Source organism: Dicentrarchus labrax, unplaced genomic scaffold (assembly GCF_905237075.1).
Source record: "Dicentrarchus labrax unplaced genomic scaffold, dlabrax2021, whole genome shotgun sequence".
NCBI lineage: Eukaryota > Metazoa > Chordata > Actinopteri > Moronidae > Dicentrarchus > Dicentrarchus labrax.
The window spans coordinates 18,821,168-18,843,531 of NW_026136709.1; the positions used below are offsets into that span (position 1 = coordinate 18,821,168).

The 22,364-nt window shown below is 39.1% G+C and overlaps 2 protein-coding genes across 3 annotated transcripts in view; one reads left to right on the plus strand and one right to left on the minus strand.

Moving 5' to 3' along the window:
• Positions 1–6,473, plus strand: LOC127369435 (protein adenylyltransferase SelO). Of its 2 annotated transcripts, none has more exons than XM_051410823.1 (20): positions 1–317; positions 865–1,106; positions 1,204–1,322; positions 1,408–1,536; positions 1,913–1,977; positions 2,085–2,141; positions 2,294–2,392; positions 2,819–2,886; positions 2,998–3,085; positions 3,174–3,243; positions 3,449–3,521; positions 3,604–3,687; positions 3,776–3,905; positions 4,344–4,388; positions 4,480–4,561; positions 4,715–4,807; positions 5,349–5,425; positions 5,624–5,667; positions 5,847–5,926; positions 6,035–6,473. In XM_051410823.1, exons 1-20 carry the CDS (start codon positions 205–207, stop codon positions 6,155–6,157), a joined length of 1,881 nt encoding a protein of 626 aa, XP_051266783.1. In that variant the 5' UTR covers positions 1–204; the 3' UTR covers positions 6,158–6,473. The 2 variants fall into 2 exon arrangements, with proteins under 2 accessions (XP_051266783.1, XP_051266784.1); XM_051410824.1 differs by having other exon boundaries at positions 16–91.
• apbb1ip (amyloid beta (A4) precursor protein-binding, family B, member 1 interacting protein) overlaps positions 6,474–22,364 on the minus strand; it is a 22,595-nt gene continuing 6,704 nt past the window's right edge. The window contains exons 2-14 of the mRNA XM_051410822.1: positions 22,292–22,351; positions 21,169–21,256; positions 19,718–20,010; positions 18,142–18,219; positions 16,406–16,565; positions 12,442–12,563; positions 11,193–11,267; positions 10,939–11,082; positions 10,362–10,472; positions 8,647–8,745; positions 8,433–8,553; positions 8,244–8,305; positions 6,474–8,130 (exon numbers count right to left, since the gene is read on the minus strand). Of these exons, the coding sequence (XP_051266782.1) occupies positions 7,489–8,130; positions 8,244–8,305; positions 8,433–8,553; positions 8,647–8,745; positions 10,362–10,472; positions 10,939–11,082; positions 11,193–11,267; positions 12,442–12,563; positions 16,406–16,565; positions 18,142–18,219; positions 19,718–20,010; positions 21,169–21,256; positions 22,292–22,351 (2,055 nt within the window). The 3' untranslated portion in view covers positions 6,474–7,488. The remainder of the gene's footprint in view (positions 8,131–8,243; positions 8,306–8,432; positions 8,554–8,646; positions 8,746–10,361; positions 10,473–10,938; positions 11,083–11,192; positions 11,268–12,441; positions 12,564–16,405; positions 16,566–18,141; positions 18,220–19,717; positions 20,011–21,168; positions 21,257–22,291; positions 22,352–22,364) is intronic.

Genomic DNA, 22,364 nt, shown 5'->3' on the forward strand with positions numbered 1-22,364 from the left:
CGGAAAACGGTCACCGGTCGTCGGTCCGTGACGTTTCATAACGAGGAAGTAGCGTTAGCCGTGGATGGCGGAGAGTAGAGCGGGAATATGAGTAGATAACTCCTTTTAAATGAGTTGTATGCCAGAAGTTCAGTGATAGATGGAAAGTGTGGTTGTTTTATGTTTAAACTTGAGCTTTAAAATGATCTTAGTGGTCTCCAGAACATGTGTGTGGTTGTTTTGAAGCTAACAGCTAGCTGGCTAACTGTAGATCTGATCTCAGAACAGCTAAAAACACTAAGTTACATCCACAACACTGTTTATAGCTTACATTTAAGGTGTGTTTTAGTTACATTTCTTTAGGTTGTTACTCAAAAAAACTGATAAAAAAACTCTTTTTAGGGAAGATAGAGCATTTAAATGCTAGTTGATATTTGTTGTTTGTCTGCAGAGGAAAGTTGCATTGTGTTGTTGTTACACTCAAACATTGTACTTATTCGTTCACACTACACTGCATTTTGTATAAATATGCACTTTGCAGTATGTATGCTGCACCTACATTAAGAAAACAACTCCGCTGTAGTACTCTTTTTAACAGTAACTAGTTGTAGGTTCAGATTTTATTTGCAAAATATATCAACAAATGAATAAACTAACAGTAAATGAAGTAGTTGCAACCTTAATACGTCAATAACAACAAGTATTTTTACATTTTAGACTGAAACATTAAGCTGATAATACTTTTAAATGCAGTAAACATTGTGGTTTTATGTTAAGTAAGAATCAGAGTACATCCTCCACCACTGCTGTTTGCCTTATGAGGATGACCAGCGGGAAGTCATAGTTTATTTATTATTTAATTTATTACAACATCATTGCTTACAGGGCAAAGGCAGCTGCTCCGTCTGGGGAAATGTGCAGCATCCAAACTGTGTTAGTGTTTGCTCTCGTAGCAGCAACCAGCGTCACTCCTGTTTATGTCCTGGAGTTCTGCCAAGGTACTGACCGTGAATGCCACAGTCATGACGAAATGCCATCAGGCACCGTCAAATCCAGGTGGAACATGAGTGTTTCAAACCTCATACAGGACCTGGACCAATTCAGTGTGTCCTGCAAGAAGCTTATAGGTAAAAGAGAGTCTTCATCATTGGTAAATGTATTTAAATAAAGGTTTATACAATGAAAGTGTAAATAAATGTCACCACCATTCTGTCCTTTCTGCAGAAGCATTTCCAGTCGATGAGGTTGATGGCAACTTTGTTCGCACTGTAAAGAACTGCATATTCTCCAAATCCATTCCAACCCCACTGAAAGGCCCGTTAAGACTGGCAGCAGTTTCCAAGGTGCTGTTGTAATAACATCATAAGTGTCACGTAGTGTTTACTTAATAAGAGAGGAATCCACTTATATTTCAACTTGTCTCAACAGGATGTCGTTGAAGGCATCTTAGATGTAGACGTGGCTGTAACACAGTCTGAGGAGTTCCTGCATTATGCCAGTGGTGGCAGACTGCTACAGGGATCGGTACCACTTGCACACAGATATGGAGGTCATCAGGTAGAGTTAGTTTCAAATCCTTTTAGATTAAGTCTTACTGGACTGCATTAAATCTATTCAAACTTAATACAACCAATGTATTATGCACTAATTACTGACAGGGATCAGATTTGACTGTTTCACAGAGCGACAATTCAAAAACAGATTTTTTCAAACATATAATTCTTTTTTCTTTGACCAAGGACATATACAGGTATAACTCAACAGATATGTCATCAACCGTTGATTAAATTAGTTAAGTTGATCAACAAAGCTAAAGAAATGTGGAAGTCTCTGTACATTTCCTTTATGATAATAATACTTATGTACAGCTAAGATTGTATCTGATCATAGTTGGCGACAATAAAATTCACTAGTTAATATTCCTCTCCCTCAGTTTGGCTACTGGGCAGGTCAGCTGGGTGATGGTCGAGCACATTCTCTTGGTCAGTATACAAACAGGTGAGAATATTTTTGCATAAGGTTCCTTGTATATTCAAAGAACTGTATATTTAAGCTGCATTGTTGGTTAATGTTTTAACTTATTTTCCTTATAAAATGCACCACAGGAACGGGGAAGTATGGGAACTGCAGCTCAAAGGCTCTGGGAAAACACCATATTCAAGGTATGTTTATTTTTCTGGCCTTTCTCTTTTTCTTCCTTTTCATTATTTTTTCTTCTTGTTTCACTTTACCACGTTTGGGAAATTTGCATTTTGGTGAAATTAAATGGCAGCAAGAGGCAACTTCTGAAATTTCAATGTGAATTTTAATACAGGTCAGGCGATGGTCGAGCTGTGATCCGCTCCTCTGTAAGGGAGTTCCTGTGCAGTGAAGCCATGCATTTCCTGGGTGTTCCAACCAGCAGGGCTGCCAGGTGAGAGAAAGAGGGGATGGATGAAAGGCAACAAACAGGGTTAGCATATCAGAGGATCTTTTTTTCATTATTAATACGTCTTATTTTTTGTGTTCAGTAATGTATTGATAATATGACTGTTAGCTGGAACATATCGCTTACAGCAGTTACTTAAACCAGACACATCACAAAGTTTGAAAATTGTTAAATTGGTTTTCTCTGTTTCACATAACATGTTTAAAAAAACACGTAGAAGGCCAGTATGTGTATATATATCTCTGGTGCACAACATTATTTGGCATTAAGATTGATAAAGTCAGATGAACTACCTGCTTGAATGGAATTACACAACATGCTTTATTTGCATGTGTAAAAGGGAGAAATGTGAATCTATGAAGGTGCATGTGTTTTCTGGTATTGATCTGACAATGCTTTGCTTTGCTTTAGTCTAATTGTAAGTGACGAGCCGGTGTTGAGGGATCAATTCTACAGTGGCAATGTGAAGACAGAGAGAGGTGCAGTGATTCATTCAAAAAACCTAGATTTCACACACAATCAGTTACATTTATTATTTCATTACATGTTTTAGTTGAGCTTTGTTATATGTTTTTTTTTTTTTTAACCAGGAGCTGTTGTTCTCCGGTTGGCAAAGTCATGGTTTCGGATTGGATCTTTAGAAATTTTGGCTCAAAGTGGAGAGATAGATCTCCTGAGGTGAGTCTAACAACATGCTAATACATCAGTGCTTTCTTCTCGTTCTATTACAGCTTGTTACAAAATGTTGTTGTTCTGTTGATTTTAGAAAGCTGTTGAACTTTGTGATCGGTGAACATTTTGCTTCAGTCGATTCAGATGACCCAGATAAATATTTGGTAAGTTAGTTTAAAAAAAGAAAATGTGGTCATGATTTTTTTGCTCACTGTTACCACTGTTAACATCTATTTTGAGTAATATAGCTCATCCAGGCATACTGTTACTGTGATAATATATAGTAAAGAAACATTGCACGATAGTTATATCTGTGTGCTGTATATAATGTTTCATGCTTTTTATTTTCTTATATTTTAATGTTTCCAGGTGTTTTATTCCACAGTTGTAAATGAAACAGCACACCTGATTGCCCAGTGGATGTCTGTTGGGTTTGCACACGGTGAGAACTCGGTCTGACTGAACATTTTATGACACAGTTTGTGCCAACAACTACTGATATCTGCTGTGTGTCGTCCCAACAGGTGTGTGCAACACAGACAACTTCAGTCTGCTGTCTATCACCATCGATTACGGACCATTTGGCTTCATGGAATCGTATAACCCCAGTGTGTATGATGATGCATGCCGGCATTTCATTACTGTAACTGAATGCCCTGCTCTCATGAAATATCAAACAAAGCTTCAATGTTGCAGATTTTGTCCCCAACACATCTGACGATGAGGGCAGATACAGCGTAGGAGCTCAGGCCAGCATCGGACTGTTCAACCTGGAGAAACTCTTGATGGCCCTCAGTCCGGTGCTTTCTGAAAAACAGCAGAAAGAGTAAGTAAGCGGCACGGAGAGAAATATTCTTTAATAGTTATTAGTTTAAGAAATCAGCCTTCTGAGCGACTGAGTCATATCGGTGCAGAATTGGCGCACAAATTTCTTTCCAGCTCAGAAATTCACTATATTGGCCGCGATGTCAGTATTTGGTGAATTCTTTTCTCTCTAAAATCGTTATTGTATTGGCCAAAAAGATTCCATATCAGTCGTGTTCAAATGATAATTGTTAATATCAAGAATATGTGACTAGTACAGACCTCTGTTTGCCACTAATATAAAGTGCAACAACACTGGCAACCTTTTGCATATTACTAACTTTGATTTAAAGGTAATCTTTGACTGTGCAAAATGATTGGAAGACAAGAGAAGAAGCAACATACAAACTTTCTAAGACAGCATCCTTTTGGACTTACTTGTCTTCTTTTTCTTCCTCAGGGCTAAAATGATTTTAAAAGGATATGTTGATATTTACCAGATGAGGTGAGCTCCGTGTGTTTCTTAATATCCAAGCAGTTATAGAGTTATAGTACTAATATGTTATTTCCTAGCCTTAATCATGCTTGTATTTCAGGATTCATCAGCTATTTAAAGCTAAACTGGGGCTTCTAGGTGAAGAGGAAGAGGATGGCTACCTCATTGCGTTCCTGCTTAAGGCAAGTTAGTAACAATGAGTAAATGTTTACTGGCATAGACGTTTTTACATAGTTCATCTCATTCTGCTGAATCAATTTAATCTCTCTGGCTGTGTAAACATTTTATTTATTTATTTCTTTACACCAAAATCTACTTTGTGTTTGTCCCCCCAGATGATGGAGGACACACAGTCAGACTTCACCATGACATTCAGGCAGCTCAGTGAAGTTTCAGCCCGGCAGCTTCACAACAGCGACTTCACACAGGTGGAGCTGAAGGGGCCAATGTTACATTCCCATTTTTAGATTCTGTTTTGAATTTGGTGACATCTTTAATATCTGTACCGAGCACTCAATGATGTGTTGTATTAGCAGTCCACATCCAAGACATTGTTTGGCAATGAGATATTTTTTTAACTGAAGCAAATGTAAACGTAAAAGAATAAATAAATGGTGACAAAGGTAACAAAAGATACATTTATATCGCTGTGTTTCCACTGAAAGTGGAAGTGGAACTTTTATTCCCAGGAACTAGTTTTCTAGGAACCATAAGGTTTCTTCAGCCCATTGTTGTCCACTAACGAATGAAAAAGCAACAATGCTTTCTGCTGTAACTCCACTGTGATGTGTCGAAGCACAGTCAAATTTTATCAGGCTTATAGTTTAAATAGTGAATCTGTGTTCAGCAAGTATGCAGGTAAAACACATGTAAAATTCTACAACTGCAACTGCAAAAATTCTGCAGAACCAGAGTACTACTACTGTCTATTTTGACCCTTTTATGATTTTTATCTTTTTGCTCTGTTAGATGTGGGCTCTTGAAGACTTGTCGTCCCACAAGCTCTTCTCTGATTGGCTCAGCATGTACCTGCTCCGGCTCAGCAGGTAAGCAAAAAGATGTAATGCCAAGTTAGTTTGGTAACCCAGGTTTCTCTTAAATGTTCACATGATTTCACATTTTCTGTGCTTGAAAACACTTGCTATACTCTCTCATTTCTATTTCAGTTTGTGTCACAGTGTTGTTGTTGTTGTTGTTTGTTGTATTTGGACATTTACAAAGTAATGTTTTTTTCCTCTCTTCAGACAACGAGATGATAGTGATTTAGATCGCCAACACAGGATGAAAAGTAAGCCACTAAATCTACATATTAGTGTTTATTTTGGTTGATTTCAAATTTTATAGCGAGTCATGACATTGTCCCTTAAAACAGCGAATAAGGAGGAATGCACTTACACACACATATATATATTATATATATATTATATATATATTTCTGTAATGTGATGTTTTACCAATATCTTTTAGATGTAAATCCTAGATATGTGCTGCGGAACTGGATGGCAGAGTCTGCTATAGGGAAAGCTGAGATGAACGATTTTTCTGAGGTGAGAATACAATATTTAATTTATTTTAACTGTTTATTATAATGTGCTTTTTCTGTCACAAGTTGTTTGTTTGTAACCTGGTGTTTTTTTTTTATTTTTCCCCACTAGGTGGAGCTGCTGCACCACATCTTGTCCTTTCCCTTTGTTACACAAGAGACTGCAGAGGAGGCGGGTTATGCAGCAAGACCTCCAGTGTGGGCTAAGAGGTTAAAGGTCAGCTGTTCCTCTTGAGTGACTCCTGGATTGAGCAAAGTACTTAAATGAAGAAGAATTACAACCCAGCTGAGCTTTTATGGTACATTGTGGTCATTTATGTCCTGCTGGTGGAATATATTTGGTCCAAAATGTCAAGGTCATGGTTCTTTTCTACTCCTTTCTACCCACTATGTGTGAATACAGTGACCAACAAAAATTGTATATAGCTCTTAGTGTCACAGAAGAATTAAATTCTAATTGTATTTAGCTCATAAAAGTGTACTTTGACTGTTTGACAACTACATACTTCCATTCTTATTGACACCAAAATAAATACAAAGATGCTACTGTGGAGGCTGTCCTTCTACTTTTATACAGATCTAGGTTCATATACAGTATGACTTTTCACCCCATTCACATACAGAACACATAAAGTAAAAGTAAAGTAGATCCAAAGCTTTTTTTCATATTCATAGCGTTCATAGCACTTCTGAGGCTTGATATTGATTATGAGATGATTTCCTGGTGGGTTGTTGCTTTATGATGCCAATGGCAGCAGGTTGTACTTGATGATAGGGAGAAGACCCAATAATTCAATACCAATAAGAAATTCTGTCCAACTCATGCATTTTCTATGCTAACAGGACTTGTAGAGATTTATTTCTAGTTCTATTTAGACAGTCATTTGAAAGCTGGGGCACACAGTAAAATATATGCCCAAGTAACTCCATGCAAACAATATGTACAATTCTATAAAAGTTTATCTTTGAAGTATGATGACAGCAGTATATTTTTTATGTCATACAAAAAATAAAACGCAAAAAAACAGGTCATATATATATAAAGTTTTCTCTACAGTTTAATTATTTTGTCTTAAAAATGATCCGCTCTTAGCGGTCCGTTAGCTCAGTCAGTAGAGCTGGCAACCTATGTACGGCGTTGCTACAGCGGGCCCGGTTTCAAATCCGACCTGCAGCCCTCTGCTGCGTGTCCTCCCCTCTCTCTCTGCCCCCCCCTCCTGTCTATCTTCGTCTGTCACTATCAACAAAGGCAATAAAAGGCCAAAATAAGTTTAAAAAAAAAAACAAACAAACAAAAAAAAAAATAATCACCTCTCACTTGATTCATGCAAGATTATGTTTTGTAAAAGCAGTTTAGGAAAAAAGATGGATAGACCACCGTCTGTTTTCTGGAGGATATGAAGTCTGTACTGATCTCCACTGGCTTCATGTTGGAGACGTTCAATATTGTTGTGGATGTAAAGAGTAGCTGTTTTGCTGAAATCAATACGAGGTTGATTAAGGGTGAAGTTGGTCGTTGTGCAGGCGCACATTATACAATATTTATACTCCACTCCACAGGTGAGGCTAATTATTGCCACGCTTCTTGTTCATGGCCAGCATGAGTTCTGACATGAAGTCTCCACCTCCATCTCCACCTCCTCCATGCTGCGCTGGTGTAGTCCTCTTTGGCGGAGCAGGAGGCATCTTCTTTACTGAGCCAGTGGGCCGCACAGCTGCTGGTCTCGGGGCTGCAGGCTGTAGAGGTGGAGGTGGAGGCGGAGGTGGAGGCGGTGCTCCTCCAGCCCCCGTGAACATTGGCCGAGGTGGAGGTGGTGGTAAAAAGCCTGGATCTGGTGGTGGAGGAGGCAGAGACAGGTCCATACCTCCAAAACTAGCTGGGGGAGGCGGTGGTGGTAGGGAGCTCACTGGCGGTGGCAGTGAACCATAGCCAGCGGCAGGAGGAGGAGGAGGAGGTGGAAGGAAGTCTGGCGGGGCCTCTGAGGCATCATTGATGGGTGGGGGCGGTGGTGGAGGAGGGAGGTTTTCCATTGCAGGTGGAGGTGGAGGGAAGTTGCTTGGAAGGTGTCGCTGGGGGGTGGCAGGTTTTGGGGAACTCTTGGCAGCCAAAGGAGGTGGTAGAGGAGGTAGGACAGGGTCTGGAGGTGGTGGAGGGAGCATATCGGCCATTGGTGGAGGTGGAGGTGGAAGTGGAACATTGTCAAAGTCCTGCGAAGGCAGAATGTAACATAATGATACATAATGTACAAGAGGGGGACACATTTTTATTTATTGATAATGAAAATAATCCTTAGCTTCACCCCTAATGAAGAGATTCCTACCTGAGAAACAGGTCCTGGTTGGGGTTTGGGAGCATGACCATTGGCCTGGCTTGGTGATTTAGCTGGCAGAGAAGGAGAAACCATGAGTGAACATACTGTACAAGCAAAAGGTTTGTACTAATATTACCACATCTGGATTGTTTCAAATCAGTGGAACGCTCAGTAAGAGCAGGTTGTGTGTCGTGCTACCTTTGATGGTGGGTGAGGGCGTTGATGGATTGGAGCTCGATGGAGTGCTGCGGTTCGTCCACACGGAGCTGACGGCAGACTTCTCGGCTGTTTTATAGTTTTCATACAACGACACACCGTACTGGAAGTGCAAGGAACACACCACAGAGCATGAGTTCTGGTCAAATGGAGATTATTTCCTGTTATTAAATGTAGAGCTTTGAGTTTAATTTACCTTTGCGATACGTATGCCGGTTACCCAAAGGTTCATGGTCCAAGCATCATCACAGCATAGGTACTTGATGTACTGGGACTCTTTTTGGATCTGAGGATGCTGTGGTGACAAATCCAAAACAGACCAGGTTAGTAAAAAAGACTACTTAGTTGTTTTTTTTCCTATTATAAATGGATAGTATCAGAAAAATAAAATAAACTCAACTGACGCTGACTCAAGTGACATCACTTGAGGCCATTTACACAACTTTTTTTTTTATGCGTGTAGAAGTACACATCAGGACCTGTAAACAGACTTTGATGTGTAAAATGAGTGGAGTCCCCCTTTAAGGGTACCACATTGGGGCAGAAGGAGCCTAGACTGTTAACAGGGAACACCAGTTAAATGGGAATAGTCCAGTCAGCATTTCAAGACATAAACCGACCAATTAGAAACCAGGAAAATAGTAAAATGTGTGCCACTGAGTGCATCCTGAAACCCAGTGTAATTTAGGAAATATGAGATGTTTTGATGCTTTAATGGTCTTAGTTATTGGATTGGATGTCGGTAAGTACACCATCATACTGATTGCAAAAATATTTGCTGTATATTGAATGGGTTTACCATTAATCCCACAATCAATTGTTTTCCCCTGAGGAAGAAGTTGACTTTCCACAGAATGTCATGGTATCAGTTGTACACAATGAAGATGGTATTAGTGATCACTTCAGGCTTCCACTCTGAATATATTACAGCTAAATCATGAAGCTAAATTGTTTTGCTCTCATATTTGAATTGCTGCAGTGGTTGGCAGCCTAAACACCACCCCACCAATGTGTCAAAACACACCCTAGTTAATCGACAGTCAAAAGCAGCATCAGTTCATACAATCTACCACAACTGAAGCGGCTTTAACACATTTCGCTGCATGATTCTTAAACAAGGACAGATACCATACAAAACCTGGCGAGCCTTCCAACATGTCCACTCTGACAGGCCATTTTCCTTTTGCCCTTGCCTTGCAGTACCTTAAAGTCTCCTTCCTTCAGCTCAAACCTTGAGGACTCTGTCTTTCACTGGTGGTTAATTAAGTTTCTTTGCCTCTCTAAGCTCTTTTTACTTTGATCCTCAACGACTAGTGTAATGATATCTGCTGATTCTAGTATTTCCCAGACAAGATAGGGGAAAGGAAAGAACGCAAACTTTCACATCCCTTTAAGACTGACCACCAACCCATCTAATTCTTGCTTTTTATCACCTAAGTCAGCATTTCTTGCTCTTAAATGAGTACTGTAGGTACCTCCCATTACTGTTAATATTCTCAATTTCAAAGTACTCTCTTAATTAAATGCATGGTGAAGAAACATTAAAAACTGTCTGAAAAGTCATCTTGTTCACTTATTCACCACTTTCAGCTAAACTGGATAAACCTTCTCCTTTCACTTCTTGAAATTAAACTATTTATTGCATTTTACATTTCCAGTAAAGCAAGCAGCTGTATAGCACAGAAGGCACTCACAAACCCCCAAGCAACCACCAACTCTGCATCTCTTGCACTATGCAATGTAATGTGTGGTGTATGCCTCTTAACACCAACTAGTAAAACAGGCTCTGTTAAAAATATTTTCTGTAGCACATTTAGGGGAAGTTGCAGCTTCTCTGTTGATCAATTCCATTGTAAAAGGGTGTGTGAGGCAAACTAGATTGACCAAACAACACATTGTAAGCTAACTTACCTTTAGAACAAAGCAGAAGTCTGTTGGGGCCTTGTATTTGCTCTTAAAGTCTTTGCCATAGTAGACATTTAAATTGTCAAACTGGACAAAGCAGACAAGGTCACGGGACGACTGAAAAGAAATAAGGGATTATATTAGTTGATAGTTGATCTGTAGTGCCATTTATCTTACGTGCAATAGTAGAGGCATTATGCCTTGTATGAATGGTATGTTTGGGAGTAAGACCTCCTGTAAGATATACAGTAGGGGAATATACTTTAGGTATTCAGCAGGGAGTAAAAGTAGGAGTAGTTACATTCAGTGTTGCATGAAACAAGAGTGCGGTTCATAAAGCAGAAGCACTACACACTAGGGCTTTGTATTGCCAGTGAAAAATGAAAAAAATCAACTATATATTTCTAAAGGTTTCAGACATTAGATTTCAGCATCTGTAACTGCTGGATTTTGATCCTTCACCACTGCTGTTCGACCTGTTAAAGCCCAACTGATTGTATCCTTGATTAGAGCATTAGCTGTTGGATTTGTGTTTATAGTCTGGTCTTTTCCCACAAAACGATGTCCCCTTGTGACCCCTGACCTTGGTCTTCCCTTTGGGTACGTAATAAATTCCCGAGGCCCTCAGCTGGAAGAGCCGCTGTTTCCAGGACTTCTTGCCGTCTTCTTTGAGGTACAGCACCGCCTCGAGATCAGGCACGATGATGGAAGTCCCGCAGAAGTTCTCCTGCAGAGGTGAAGAAGGGATGAAAGGGGTCACTGAGAGGAGCTCCCACTGGGAAAAACTGTTTCTAAAGAAAATATTTTACTAATGTTTTGTGTGTGTGAATATTTTACCTGTATTAATAACTCCTTGTCTTTCTCTTTTATTTCTTTGAGAGCTCTCTTATCCTTCTTCCATAGATAAAAGTTCTGCAGGAATTAGAAAATAAAGTGCATTCATTAATAATGTAAGATCACAATGCAGCAATTTACCAGTATATTCGCAATTTTTTTCAACGGTCTGACTTTGGTGATCTCCTGATTATTCCTCTAACACTACCATGTGGTTGACCTTTGTGGTTTCAAGTGAAATGTCTCAACAAATATAAGATGAGATGAGATTTCCACAACATTTTATGGATTTTGGACATTAATTTGTTCAATACTTTATGACAAAATATCTACAAGACTAATGGCATTCCCATCAGCCTCTGATTTACTTTGCGTTTAGCACAAGTTAGCAAATGCTAACATGCTGACACGTCAAACTAAGATAGTGAACACATCAGGATGTTTGCATTATTTTGAACATGTTCGCATATATGTATGAAGTTTTTTTCTTCTGTCTGGTCAAGGGTATAACACTAAATTAACCTTTTTAACCCTTAATTCTTCAGACATATTCAAATGCATTAAATATCAGAACAAAACATTGGTTATCAGCATCCTGAGCAGAAAAAAAGGAATCATTATCAGCTTTTCAATGCTTGAACCCTGCACTTTGTCCCCGTGTGACTGAGTTAGTTCATATTATAGTCTGGGCCGATGTTTTCATTGCGGTGAGAGAAAGCCCAAAGGGGAATTCTATTTTGGTAGCTCTTGTCAAAAGTTAAAACTGTAAATTGATCAGGACGTACTGTATAAAACAGATCTGTCTTTTGTTGGGGGAAGTGGAAGACATGATGGAGCAGTTTAAAAATGAGAATATCTCACCGGTTTTTTCCAGCCTGGCTATTTGTCTCTGCCAACAGACCGAATCCATTAAACACTCAGAGATTATAAAGGGTTCCCATTATATCAACAAACATGCCAAGATCTCGATGTCTTTTGCCTGAAGCTGTTTTGTCTGATATATTACAGTGAGGACATAAATGTAAGAGGTCATCCTACATGGAGGAAAGAAATCTCATAATTCAATGATTCAACGGTGAAAATAGCCAGATTGCGCTGAGCTGAAACAATGTGGAGATAGATTTGCACAAATCAAGGCCAAAAATAACAAACTAGCCGCTGTTGGACTTTTGAGATATCACCTCACCTCTGATCACTCAGTAGCTACATGTTTAGAGAAGAATATAAAGGTGTATAGAACGAGGGGACCAACCTGTGGGTTTTTGAAAACCTCATTCTTTTCCCCCCGCTCTTGAAAGAGGATTTTGTTCTCGCTGTCTCTCGTCCATGCTAAGAGAGGATCCACAAGGTTCTCGTGGTCTTCAAACGTGCGTTCTGTCAGAAGAAAAGCAAACTTAGACGTCAGCACACTAGTATTGGTAGTATTCTTTAATCATGAAGAATGACCCTTTTCAAGTATTAAATTGTCTATAGCTGAAGTTGTGTACTTGTGAACCATGCTAGTCTCACTTTTACTGAGAGATGATGAACATAGAATATCACTTCTTAGTACAATATTTCGAGCACTAAAAGAGGACCAATGGCATAGTAAAAAGTCTTATAGAGTGGAAAGTACCTCTATTTTTTACTTAAATACAGCTGCTTACTTTCCACCTCAGCAGTAGACACTTTTTTAATTTCTCAGCACATTCAAACACTACTGACAGTACTCTGGCTTTGGAAGATTAAAAATGTCTCCAGTTTACTTTCACACACTGAGTCTAAAGTACAATATTATTTAAACCAGAACCTACAGTCTTTAATCTTCGCTTTATACTCTCCGTGTTCCCTCCGTTTTTAACTTTGTACCATAAAACATGTCAAAACAAATGCTTTACCATATGTACAGTAGTTCACTCTGTCACGTAATCTCTAAATCAGCTGAGCTCCATTCAAAGTCAATTTCACAGCTGTACCATTGTCTATTTCAAGTGGGATGAATTAAGGCAGGGCTCAATAAAATACAAGCCTCCCTATTTTCTGCAAGGACTTTAAATGGCACTAAACCTCGAAAACACATTAAGGGCAGTTTCCACCTCCTTCTCCTCCTCCTCCTCCTCTCTGCCCACCCACACACTCAGTGCCATAGATCTCCATCATGTACTGGGCATTTGACTGTAGTTTAGCCATAGTCCCCAATTACAGGATACGAGCCGAGGTGGAGGTAGGCATTAAATAAATTGCTGCCAGGGTTCCCGTCCATAGTTTGACTATTACAATCATTAAATGGATGGTGTGACTTTGCTGCTAGAGTGAGTTATTAGGAGTGAAAAACCCTTTGAACTGGATTAAGCACATGGTGTGTTTCGGTGGTACGCATGGTGAGCACATGGGTCAATTTTGTTTGAAGATGCTGTTGCTGTTGAGCTCTGTGGGCGTTTATTGGGCATGACTTGCCTTGACTTTTTGTTGATAAAGATTAAAGGCTGGCAAAAGTGTATCGTAGTTAGAGCGAAACACACTATGGGTGTTTACAGGCATTTCAGGAAGAACTTGGCGTCAAGCTCATACCGCCTAGTTAGTCAAGAGATGACACAAGACCCTGTCCACACCCATGCACATGAGTCAAAACATAAGATGATATGCATGTGCTTTAAATAGCAATCTGTGTGTCAGCTTCTTTATACATGGGCTATCATTTGGTCAAAAATAAAACTGTTTCCCTTTGGTCAACACAATGTTTCCTCATTTGTTTGGTCCCGTGAGCATACCATCATACCATCAGATGCAAAGAGAGGCATGTAAAATAAATCCTGAGAGTGAATTCTTCTTTGTAAAAGAGTACTGATTGTACTTGTAAGGCTGACATGAAATATATCAGGGGGTTTCAAGTCTTACATATTCAGCCCTATCCATAAGAAAACAAACAAACAAAAAAAAACCCTGCTTCATGTTTTTGTTTTTGAGTTACTGGAAGAAGTTGTTATCATTTCTCAGCCACACTTCCAAAAGGTTACTGTCAATGTTCTCTGTGACAAAGTCTGGAGAGATTTTATATTTTTCGTATTGCCAACAAATTCCATGTGTATCTGGGTAATCTCTGTATCCAAAGCCCGATACATATTATTCCTCTGTGCACTACTGTTGTCCAAAAACGATTAAAAACACATTAATGAGTCATATTGTTCCTTTATTACAGTGAACATGGGCACTGCAGTTTTTTGTGAGTCAATTCCACAAACATAATTCTGCTGTTGTAGATACTTACATGCCAAATATGTATTAATAATAGTTAAATAGAATAAAAAACAGTCCCCAATAAAATATTATATATATATATATATTCAGTAGGATAAACCACAGACAGGGTGGGGAAGTCTTGCAAAGTTAACACATGTTCTTGGTTTTGGATTTCTAGTGGAATTAGTCGAAAATAAGAAAAATATGGAATAACTCCAAGGCTTATCCTTTAATTTAGTGTTTCACGGCTTAATTAGTGGCATATAAAATTACTTGAGTATAATTTTCAAGCAAAATAATATTAACTTAGACTGTATTGCTCACAGAAGTTAATGACTTTACCACCAGTAAAGTTATTAAAACAGTTTCAGGAGACTGTAAAATGACTTCCTATTCATGATACATAAGATTGGCTCTATGAAAATATGAATTATCTCCATAACAATCTGATGAAGTTATTAGAAAACAGAGAAAACAGGTGGTAATGACAATCTGTGAGTCCAGCAGCTGAAGTAAATATAGCACAGACAGCTCAGACGGAGGATTGAGATCATAAGGCTTCTATTTCCGCATGACAGGGAGGATGACTGACAGTGTCCGATACAGCAAATTAAACCCACCTGCCTACACTGTATGTGTGTGTGTGTGTAAGAGAGTGGGGGACAGTGCGAGTATACGAAAGAGAGGAGGAGGGAGAGAGAGACGGATGGGAGTAAGATCAATGTTTCATTGTGAGCTCGCTGCAGTGTGGCTGCCATCGTGCCAATAAAAACACAGTCCATCATCTGGACCTGAATGAAATATCCCACCCTGCACATTATGTGTCGTTTGTTGACAATTCATTTAAAAACACACTGAAGACCGATGCTGTTAAAGTGGGAGTCTACATTACCACTGCACTGTGTTGTTCTGGTTCTGCTGATGTATTTGCAGCGCAGCTCGCACCTATTTCTGTTGTGTTTCTACACTAAATTTACCAGAAATCTGTCTTTTCTGTTAGTTAGGGTTAGGACATTGTGGTTGTTTTGCTTATTCTAGCATCCCAGATCTTTTATTTTTTTCCACTGAAAATGTGTACCCAAGAATTTTTAATTTCCCCTTGAAAACCCTTAACCTGTCACAAGGTGTTTAAAGCAGCAAATCTCTCATGAAAAGATCACAGATTGAATGACTGTGGAGCTATATCAACTAATGACAACACATTAAATGCAATGATTGTTGTTGAGGGATTAATCATTGATCATAAACGCTCCTCAGTCTGTCACAATCTTTCCAAACTCTGTATATGTCATTCGGAGACATTAATTTCTCTCCATAGCTATGCTGATGACACACAGTTTTATGTTGTTGAAGGTTGCACCCTTCCTGCGACAGAAGAACTATAGATGCTATTGTTAGATGTATAGATATGTGCCTGGAAGTTACAAAACCTTTATTTGCTCACATAGATAAAATATTAGATTGTATGGCTCAGGGAGAGAAACTGGCCTGAACCAATAGGCAAGAAACTTGAGAGTCTTCTTTAACTTTAATGTCACCAAATCAACCTTTCATCATCTGAAAACCATAGGTTTAGTGCAACCATTTCTCACTCTGTGGGATAAAGAGAGACTAATGCATGCTTTTTATATCCAGCAGGCTAGACTATTGCACTGTTCCCCTTTCTGGTCTACCCAAAAAAGTAATAAATCTGGAACAGTTTTCTGCCCAAGTGCTGACAAGGACCAGAGAGAGGCAAGATATAATTTTTTATTCTCTATGTTTTGAAATGTATATACTGTCTTTTATTGTTGGATATTGTTTATTTTTAATGTCTTTTATCTCTTCTGTTGGTTTTATCATTTCAGTTTCCTCAGTCACTATTTTTTGAGTGCATTAGTCTTAAATTGTTTTACTGTTAATATTTCTCTTGTTATTAGCTTGTTAATCATCTATTAGCTGCTTTCAGTTGCCGATTGCAGTCATAGCACCGTGTAGAATCAATCACATTAACTCACCGAGCTGCAGTTCAGGGTTGGTCTCACACAGGCTCCAGTCCACATTGCAGTCACAGTGAGTCTTCTCAAACAGGTTCTCCAGAACCTCCCTGACGTTCTGCCTCTCGTCGACCATCAGGGTTTTGGAGCTGCCGTCATTTAACAGCACCTTCACCACCAACTGTCAAAAAAGAAGAAAAGAAGTACATTTTTATTTTATTGTGTGTTACTTTTGCTGGAAATTCCTGCTGAGAGTTAGAAGAGAAGATCAATACCACTCATATCTGTACACTAAATATGAAGCTGCAGGTAGCAGCCGATTAGCTCAGCAAAGTAAGGACTAAACACAGAACATATCACCCCTAAAGCCATAAGAAAGTTTCATTTTTAGTTTTTGTAAAGATTAGGCAAATGAGATATAACATTCATAACATTATCACAGCAAAATGTCAATGAGCAAGTGTTTTTTGGTTCTAACATGAGCTTTTGTGTGTCATCTGCATGACAGATGACACAAAACATGTTGTGGACAGCAGAAGGTGTCTCTGAAGTGTGACATCAAATCAAGCCTTGAAGCACATGTTTGCCACTTTAATTACAGGCTATGTGCAGTAAATGGCTGTTTCTGTTTCCTAATGTTAGTATTACTAGAAGAGTTGGAGCATCAGCACTTCTGTCTCTCCATTCTGTTGAACTTCTTTAGCTTGTTAGACCAATTTCTATTGGTCTCTTTTTGGCTGAGGCAAAAGTTGTCTGAGATTAATTTTTCTCTGGAGCGGAGCAGTGCTTTCCTCACAGGCTCATATGGCTTCACACTTCCTCTCATATGAAACAAATCCAGCTTTGGGAAGCTGAGGAGTTTCACAGGGCCAAGGTCAGCCAGTTGCTTGCCTTGTGTCATAAAAATGTGGGTTTCGGAGATGTTATCGCAAGAGGATTTAGAGTGTTAGATCACATGTTACTTGGTCTCGACCTGCCCTGGAAAGCAATATGGTATGTGGTTGTATGAGATGTCACTGTATCAAACAATTTTTCCTCTTACAGTACTACCACATGCAAGTTAGGTGTCTTCAAAATATATGATCTGTGTCGAAAGCATGCCCTGGAAGCAGTGGGTTCATCTGAAACTTAAAGGCCTTCAGTGGTTCCTGCTGAAAACCACTGAGAGTACACCTTGCTATTTTGTATTTAACAACCATGGGACCTGTGTTCCTGTGGCCAGTGGTCTGTTTCCTTATATCCACTCACACACATGGCTGGCTCCTTTAGATTTTATACAACTTTTAGAAACAACATCAGGGAAACAGGCCATTAGTGCTGTCATAAGTTATAATACTTCTCAGTAAGTGTGGAACTTGGCATTTATATCATCAATCACATCACCTATGATAAAAAGATAGTATGCAATTGGCATGAAACTGGTTTAGTTGTGTATAAAATTGAAGATCCTGATGTGAAGCTTTGCATGCAAGACTGCATGTCTGTGCTTTTGTTGACTGCTTTGAAGATGATAAAGTGTCCACATATCACCCAAAGAGGAAATCGTGCTGTCCTGCGGGATGTTGGCTGGATGAGAGTGGCCATTCATTACTGTGATTGATGGCTCTTCCACAGGAAAAGTAAGAGCCATACAATGTTTGAACATTACGTCTTTTATAGTGATGTCCATGTAGCCGTAATTCACAATGTCTTTATAGTTTACTGCTGCCAGCGGATGTAAGATCAGAGGAATACACTTGAATGTTTGGTCGTCTTACCTTTTTCACTTTTGCTTCCTTGAGCTTCTCAAGAGCCAGCTTTATTTTGTCAGCTTTCATCTGCGCCTCAATTTCCTCCTAAATAGGAAAAATAATAATATATGATTATTATAGTGAATTATAAATCTTCATCCACCGTTATACTCTAGTATACAAAAAGTGGTATACATACTATCATAGCGTCATTAATCAGCTCAGTAATTAATTATCTATATCTCATTTGTTTAATCCATACAAAAACCACAGCATAAAAATGACGGGCAGTTCATTTCTTGGCCAATAGCAGTAAGGTTCTGGGGAAGTCCAGGAAGTCACCGCACCCCGACCAAGAAAAAGTCCGGCACATAACCATCCATAGAACCACTACTTATCATTTGCATACTTTGATTTTTCTATGGATTAAACATGTTTACTATAGTGAGTTTTAGAGCTGCTGGTAGGCGGATATAGTTACCTTTGAACAGAGCCAGGTTAGCTGTTTCCCCTGGTTTCCAGCCTTTATGCTAAGCTAAAATAAGATAACCTGTGGCTGGCTGTAGCTTCATATTTACCGTACATGTATCTGTCAAGGTATCAATCTTATCATCTAGCTGTCAAAATGCTGACCTGTCGCTTAAACATGGTGCTAAAGATAAATGAGATGTAAAGATCTAGCCGCGTTAATCTCTGTGGATGTAGCACTTTAGTTGTAGCATTTAATTTTGATTTAATAACTGGAGTGTCTGATGAAGAATTTAATTTGGGACATTACATCTAATCTACTGGATCTCAATTAACAGGGATAAGATACCCTTTTCTTTGGCTTATAAATCAGTGCAGTTTTAATGAACTTGTACACCTCTACCTAACAATGACACATTCTCTGCCTCAGCACAGCTGGTGTTTTTACCTCAGAAGGATGAGGTAACAAGCCCTGCTAAAGCAATAAGCTCCTGTCTGGCTTCGCCTCCCCCCCCCCACCACTGCCACATCTTACCTCCCCTTCTCCAACCTTTGGTATTGATCCTGTTACTCTTTCCTGCCTCATGGCTGTATGGGTTTGATCTGTTCCAGACAGACTCTCTGCTGTTTCGCCTCACGAGTCTCTGTAACTGTAACAGATGCCTCCGTCCAGCAACAGCTTCACCATGATCTCACCTTCCTAACTGTTATAGGAGAATACCACTCTTCCCAGTTGCACAAAGACAAAAAGGACTCACCAGAAATTTATATGCTGGGAACTGGTGATGTTTTTGTTGTAATACTGTCTTGTCACGCATGGCTCAGAAAGCTCTTTCTCGTGGTAAACCAAGACACGCCACCAATAAAACAGAGATTGTGACATTATTGTTTCCTTTTGCTTCATGTTCCTGCTCTTGCATATAATATTTTAAGACTCTAAAAGTGCACAGAAATGTTCTATCCATTACTTTGGAAGTTTCTACAATAACTTACACTGTACCAACCAAAATGAACTCTCTATTACTTTGAAAAGCCTTGATTAAAACTCTCACTTCTTCACTTTTGGACCAGTTCCCAGTAGAGGGGTTAAAATATACTTGCAGAAATGCTTATCTTTTCTTAAACACTGACTCACCTTTGAAGGCTTTGAGGACTGAGGAGGCGGAGGTGGTAAAGGAGAGGCGGTGGAGGAGGCCGGGGTGCTAACATTGCTGCTGGTGCCTCTCGCGGGTGATGTTGGGGAAGCGAGGGAGGAGGCAGGTTGTATGCTCAGGCCCTTAGGTGGTGGCGGTAGGTCTGATGGGGGCGGTGATGGCACCTTCAAGCCTTCTATTTCTGCTGCAAGTTTCTCTTCCGTCGCATTGAGGTCAGCCACCAAATCAGCCATGAGTGCATCCAAATCATTGTCTTCCAGTTCATGGAGGTTCGCTGGTGTTTGAAGAAAGTTAGTTTATCTGTCAAGAATTGACTCAGGTATAGCATTAATGTAAAAGAGTGCTAAAAACTTTTTGAAGGCGGTAAAAATCTGAGGTGTTAACTTTGTTTTAAAATGTTTGATCACTTGGCACACACTTTTTAAAAATTTTGTCACTCAGAAAATGCCTTAGTTCCTTTTTCGAAATGACATGTGCTTTCCCCCTACATATTAAGAACTTTCATTTCTTACAAGTTCCTTTCTTTGTGTTTTTATTACACAATACAAACCAAACTAAACGAAATAATTTCTTTCATTTGCTTCCTCGTTCATCTTTCTTTGTCTCCCATGAGAATTAAAGGCTGATGATAGGCTGGTCTCAAGCATTATTTAACCATTAATTAACCATTTATAACACTCATTTAACAACTGTTGTTGTTGTATAGACTGTTGCTGTGCATCTTTGTCTCTCTCTCTTGTCTCTTTCCATTTTCTGCTCAGGATTCATTATGATTGGTGATTTCTTAACTTTTCACCTAGTGCTGTCAAAGCTGTACCCTCGGTTAACTGCTAATTAGCAAATGTTAGCCTGCTTACATGCTATTCTAAAATGGTATACATGATAAACAGTAGCTGCTGAACATTGGCATGTTTGCATTGTCATCAGGCACATAGCTTGCTGAGGTTAGCATTGAGCTCATTATGTGGAAGGCTAGGTTTGTCTTTGTAAAGTAAAATATTGTAATTTAAGTTAAAAATTAAATACAAATTAAGTGAAGTAGCCTAGGCCTACATAATTAAATATCTACTAAAGACAAAAGGGAAAAGGAGACTTAAAGTAGTCCTAATAACAACAGATGCTGTAACCTTGCTTTAACATTAACCTGCTTGTTTTACAGCTCACAAGAGCCAGAGTAATTAGCACATACAGTGACCTCAATCTCTGTCTGAAATCAACTCTTGAACAGTAGCCAGATATACTGCAGGGCAACTGAATAATGTTTTACATTACTACCAGCTCTCAAAGCTATCTTGATAATTTTCTAGATAATCGATGAAACACGCAATATATCCTGCCCTTGCACAATTGCAGTGTTGTAGTAAGTCACGGTACACGTTCAACACCCGGCTCTCTGTAGTGTTTCTACACACAAGACAAACTGTTAAATCACCATTCAGGTCGCCGAAGCCAATGGGGAAGTTGACTTCTGTGTCGGTGCTGGGGAGAGATGCAGGAGGTACTGTTTCCTGACCGAGACTCTGCAGGCGAGAATAAACAAGGCAGTGTGTTTGTAAGAGCATGAATACAATATCTGTACAACCACAAGACCACCAGAGGCTCAGTGAGTTAATCCACAACACATTCTGAGAGCACTGAAACATAAACTGTCCCCAAACATTATGTAGGAGAGTATAATATTTACACGTATAGAGTTACATCTGTTTTTAGGTATTACCACCTAACAGGGCTTCTATAGCCCCTTGGTGAGACGGAAGTGTCTTAAAATGACTGGTGGGTGCGAAAACAACATCAAAGTGATCAGCAGGGCTTTTCACTGAGAAAAAAATGCGTAATCTCTAGTTGGCTTATGAGTTTGCCATTTGACCTCCCCTCTAAAAGAGAGTGTAATTTATGGTTCTTAGATGACCACAAAGAGTGTTTCCCCCCGCTGCGTCTGTTGTGCTTGCCAGTGTAGAGTGTCTCGGTGATCGATGGTGGGTTTTAGTGAGTTTGTCATCTGTCTCTAAAGAAGAAAAGTCTATTTAAGGTATACGGTGAGAGAATTAACCACAGGCAGACTGGAGGGAATGTGTTGTGTTTAGTATGTGTTGCATGAAAGGTGTGTGCAGTCTCTTACATTTCTATGGTACAATTAAAAAAAACAACCTTTCCTGTAAAGTGTTTTATTTTATGTATGCCTTAAATAATAATAAAATTACCTAAATTGTAGACAAAAGCATTTGAAAAAATGGCTTACTTATTACAAATACAATTTTATTGGCCTATAAAAATAAGTGACACCAAATAGTGAATGTTAATGTTGCTCCATAGTGCAGCTCTAGTCTATTATTATCCATTCACCTTTAATTTGTCAATTTTTTAACTATTCTTTTCCTTTTGCTGTTTCTTTGTGTGTTTGTTTTTGCCTGCTTTTTGTGAGTTTATATTTGAGAAAACTGTGAGTTTATATTTGCAAAATGCAAAAAAGGTTGAAAAGGAATAAATAAACTTAATGATAATAATAGCAAATACAGTTTCAAGTCATAGTTGCCATGACAACTGCCTTAACTCACCTGAGTGAGGAGGTCCATCTCCCCCAGCAGGTCACTGAACATGGCGTCAATGTCGTCCATCTGTTTAAATTAG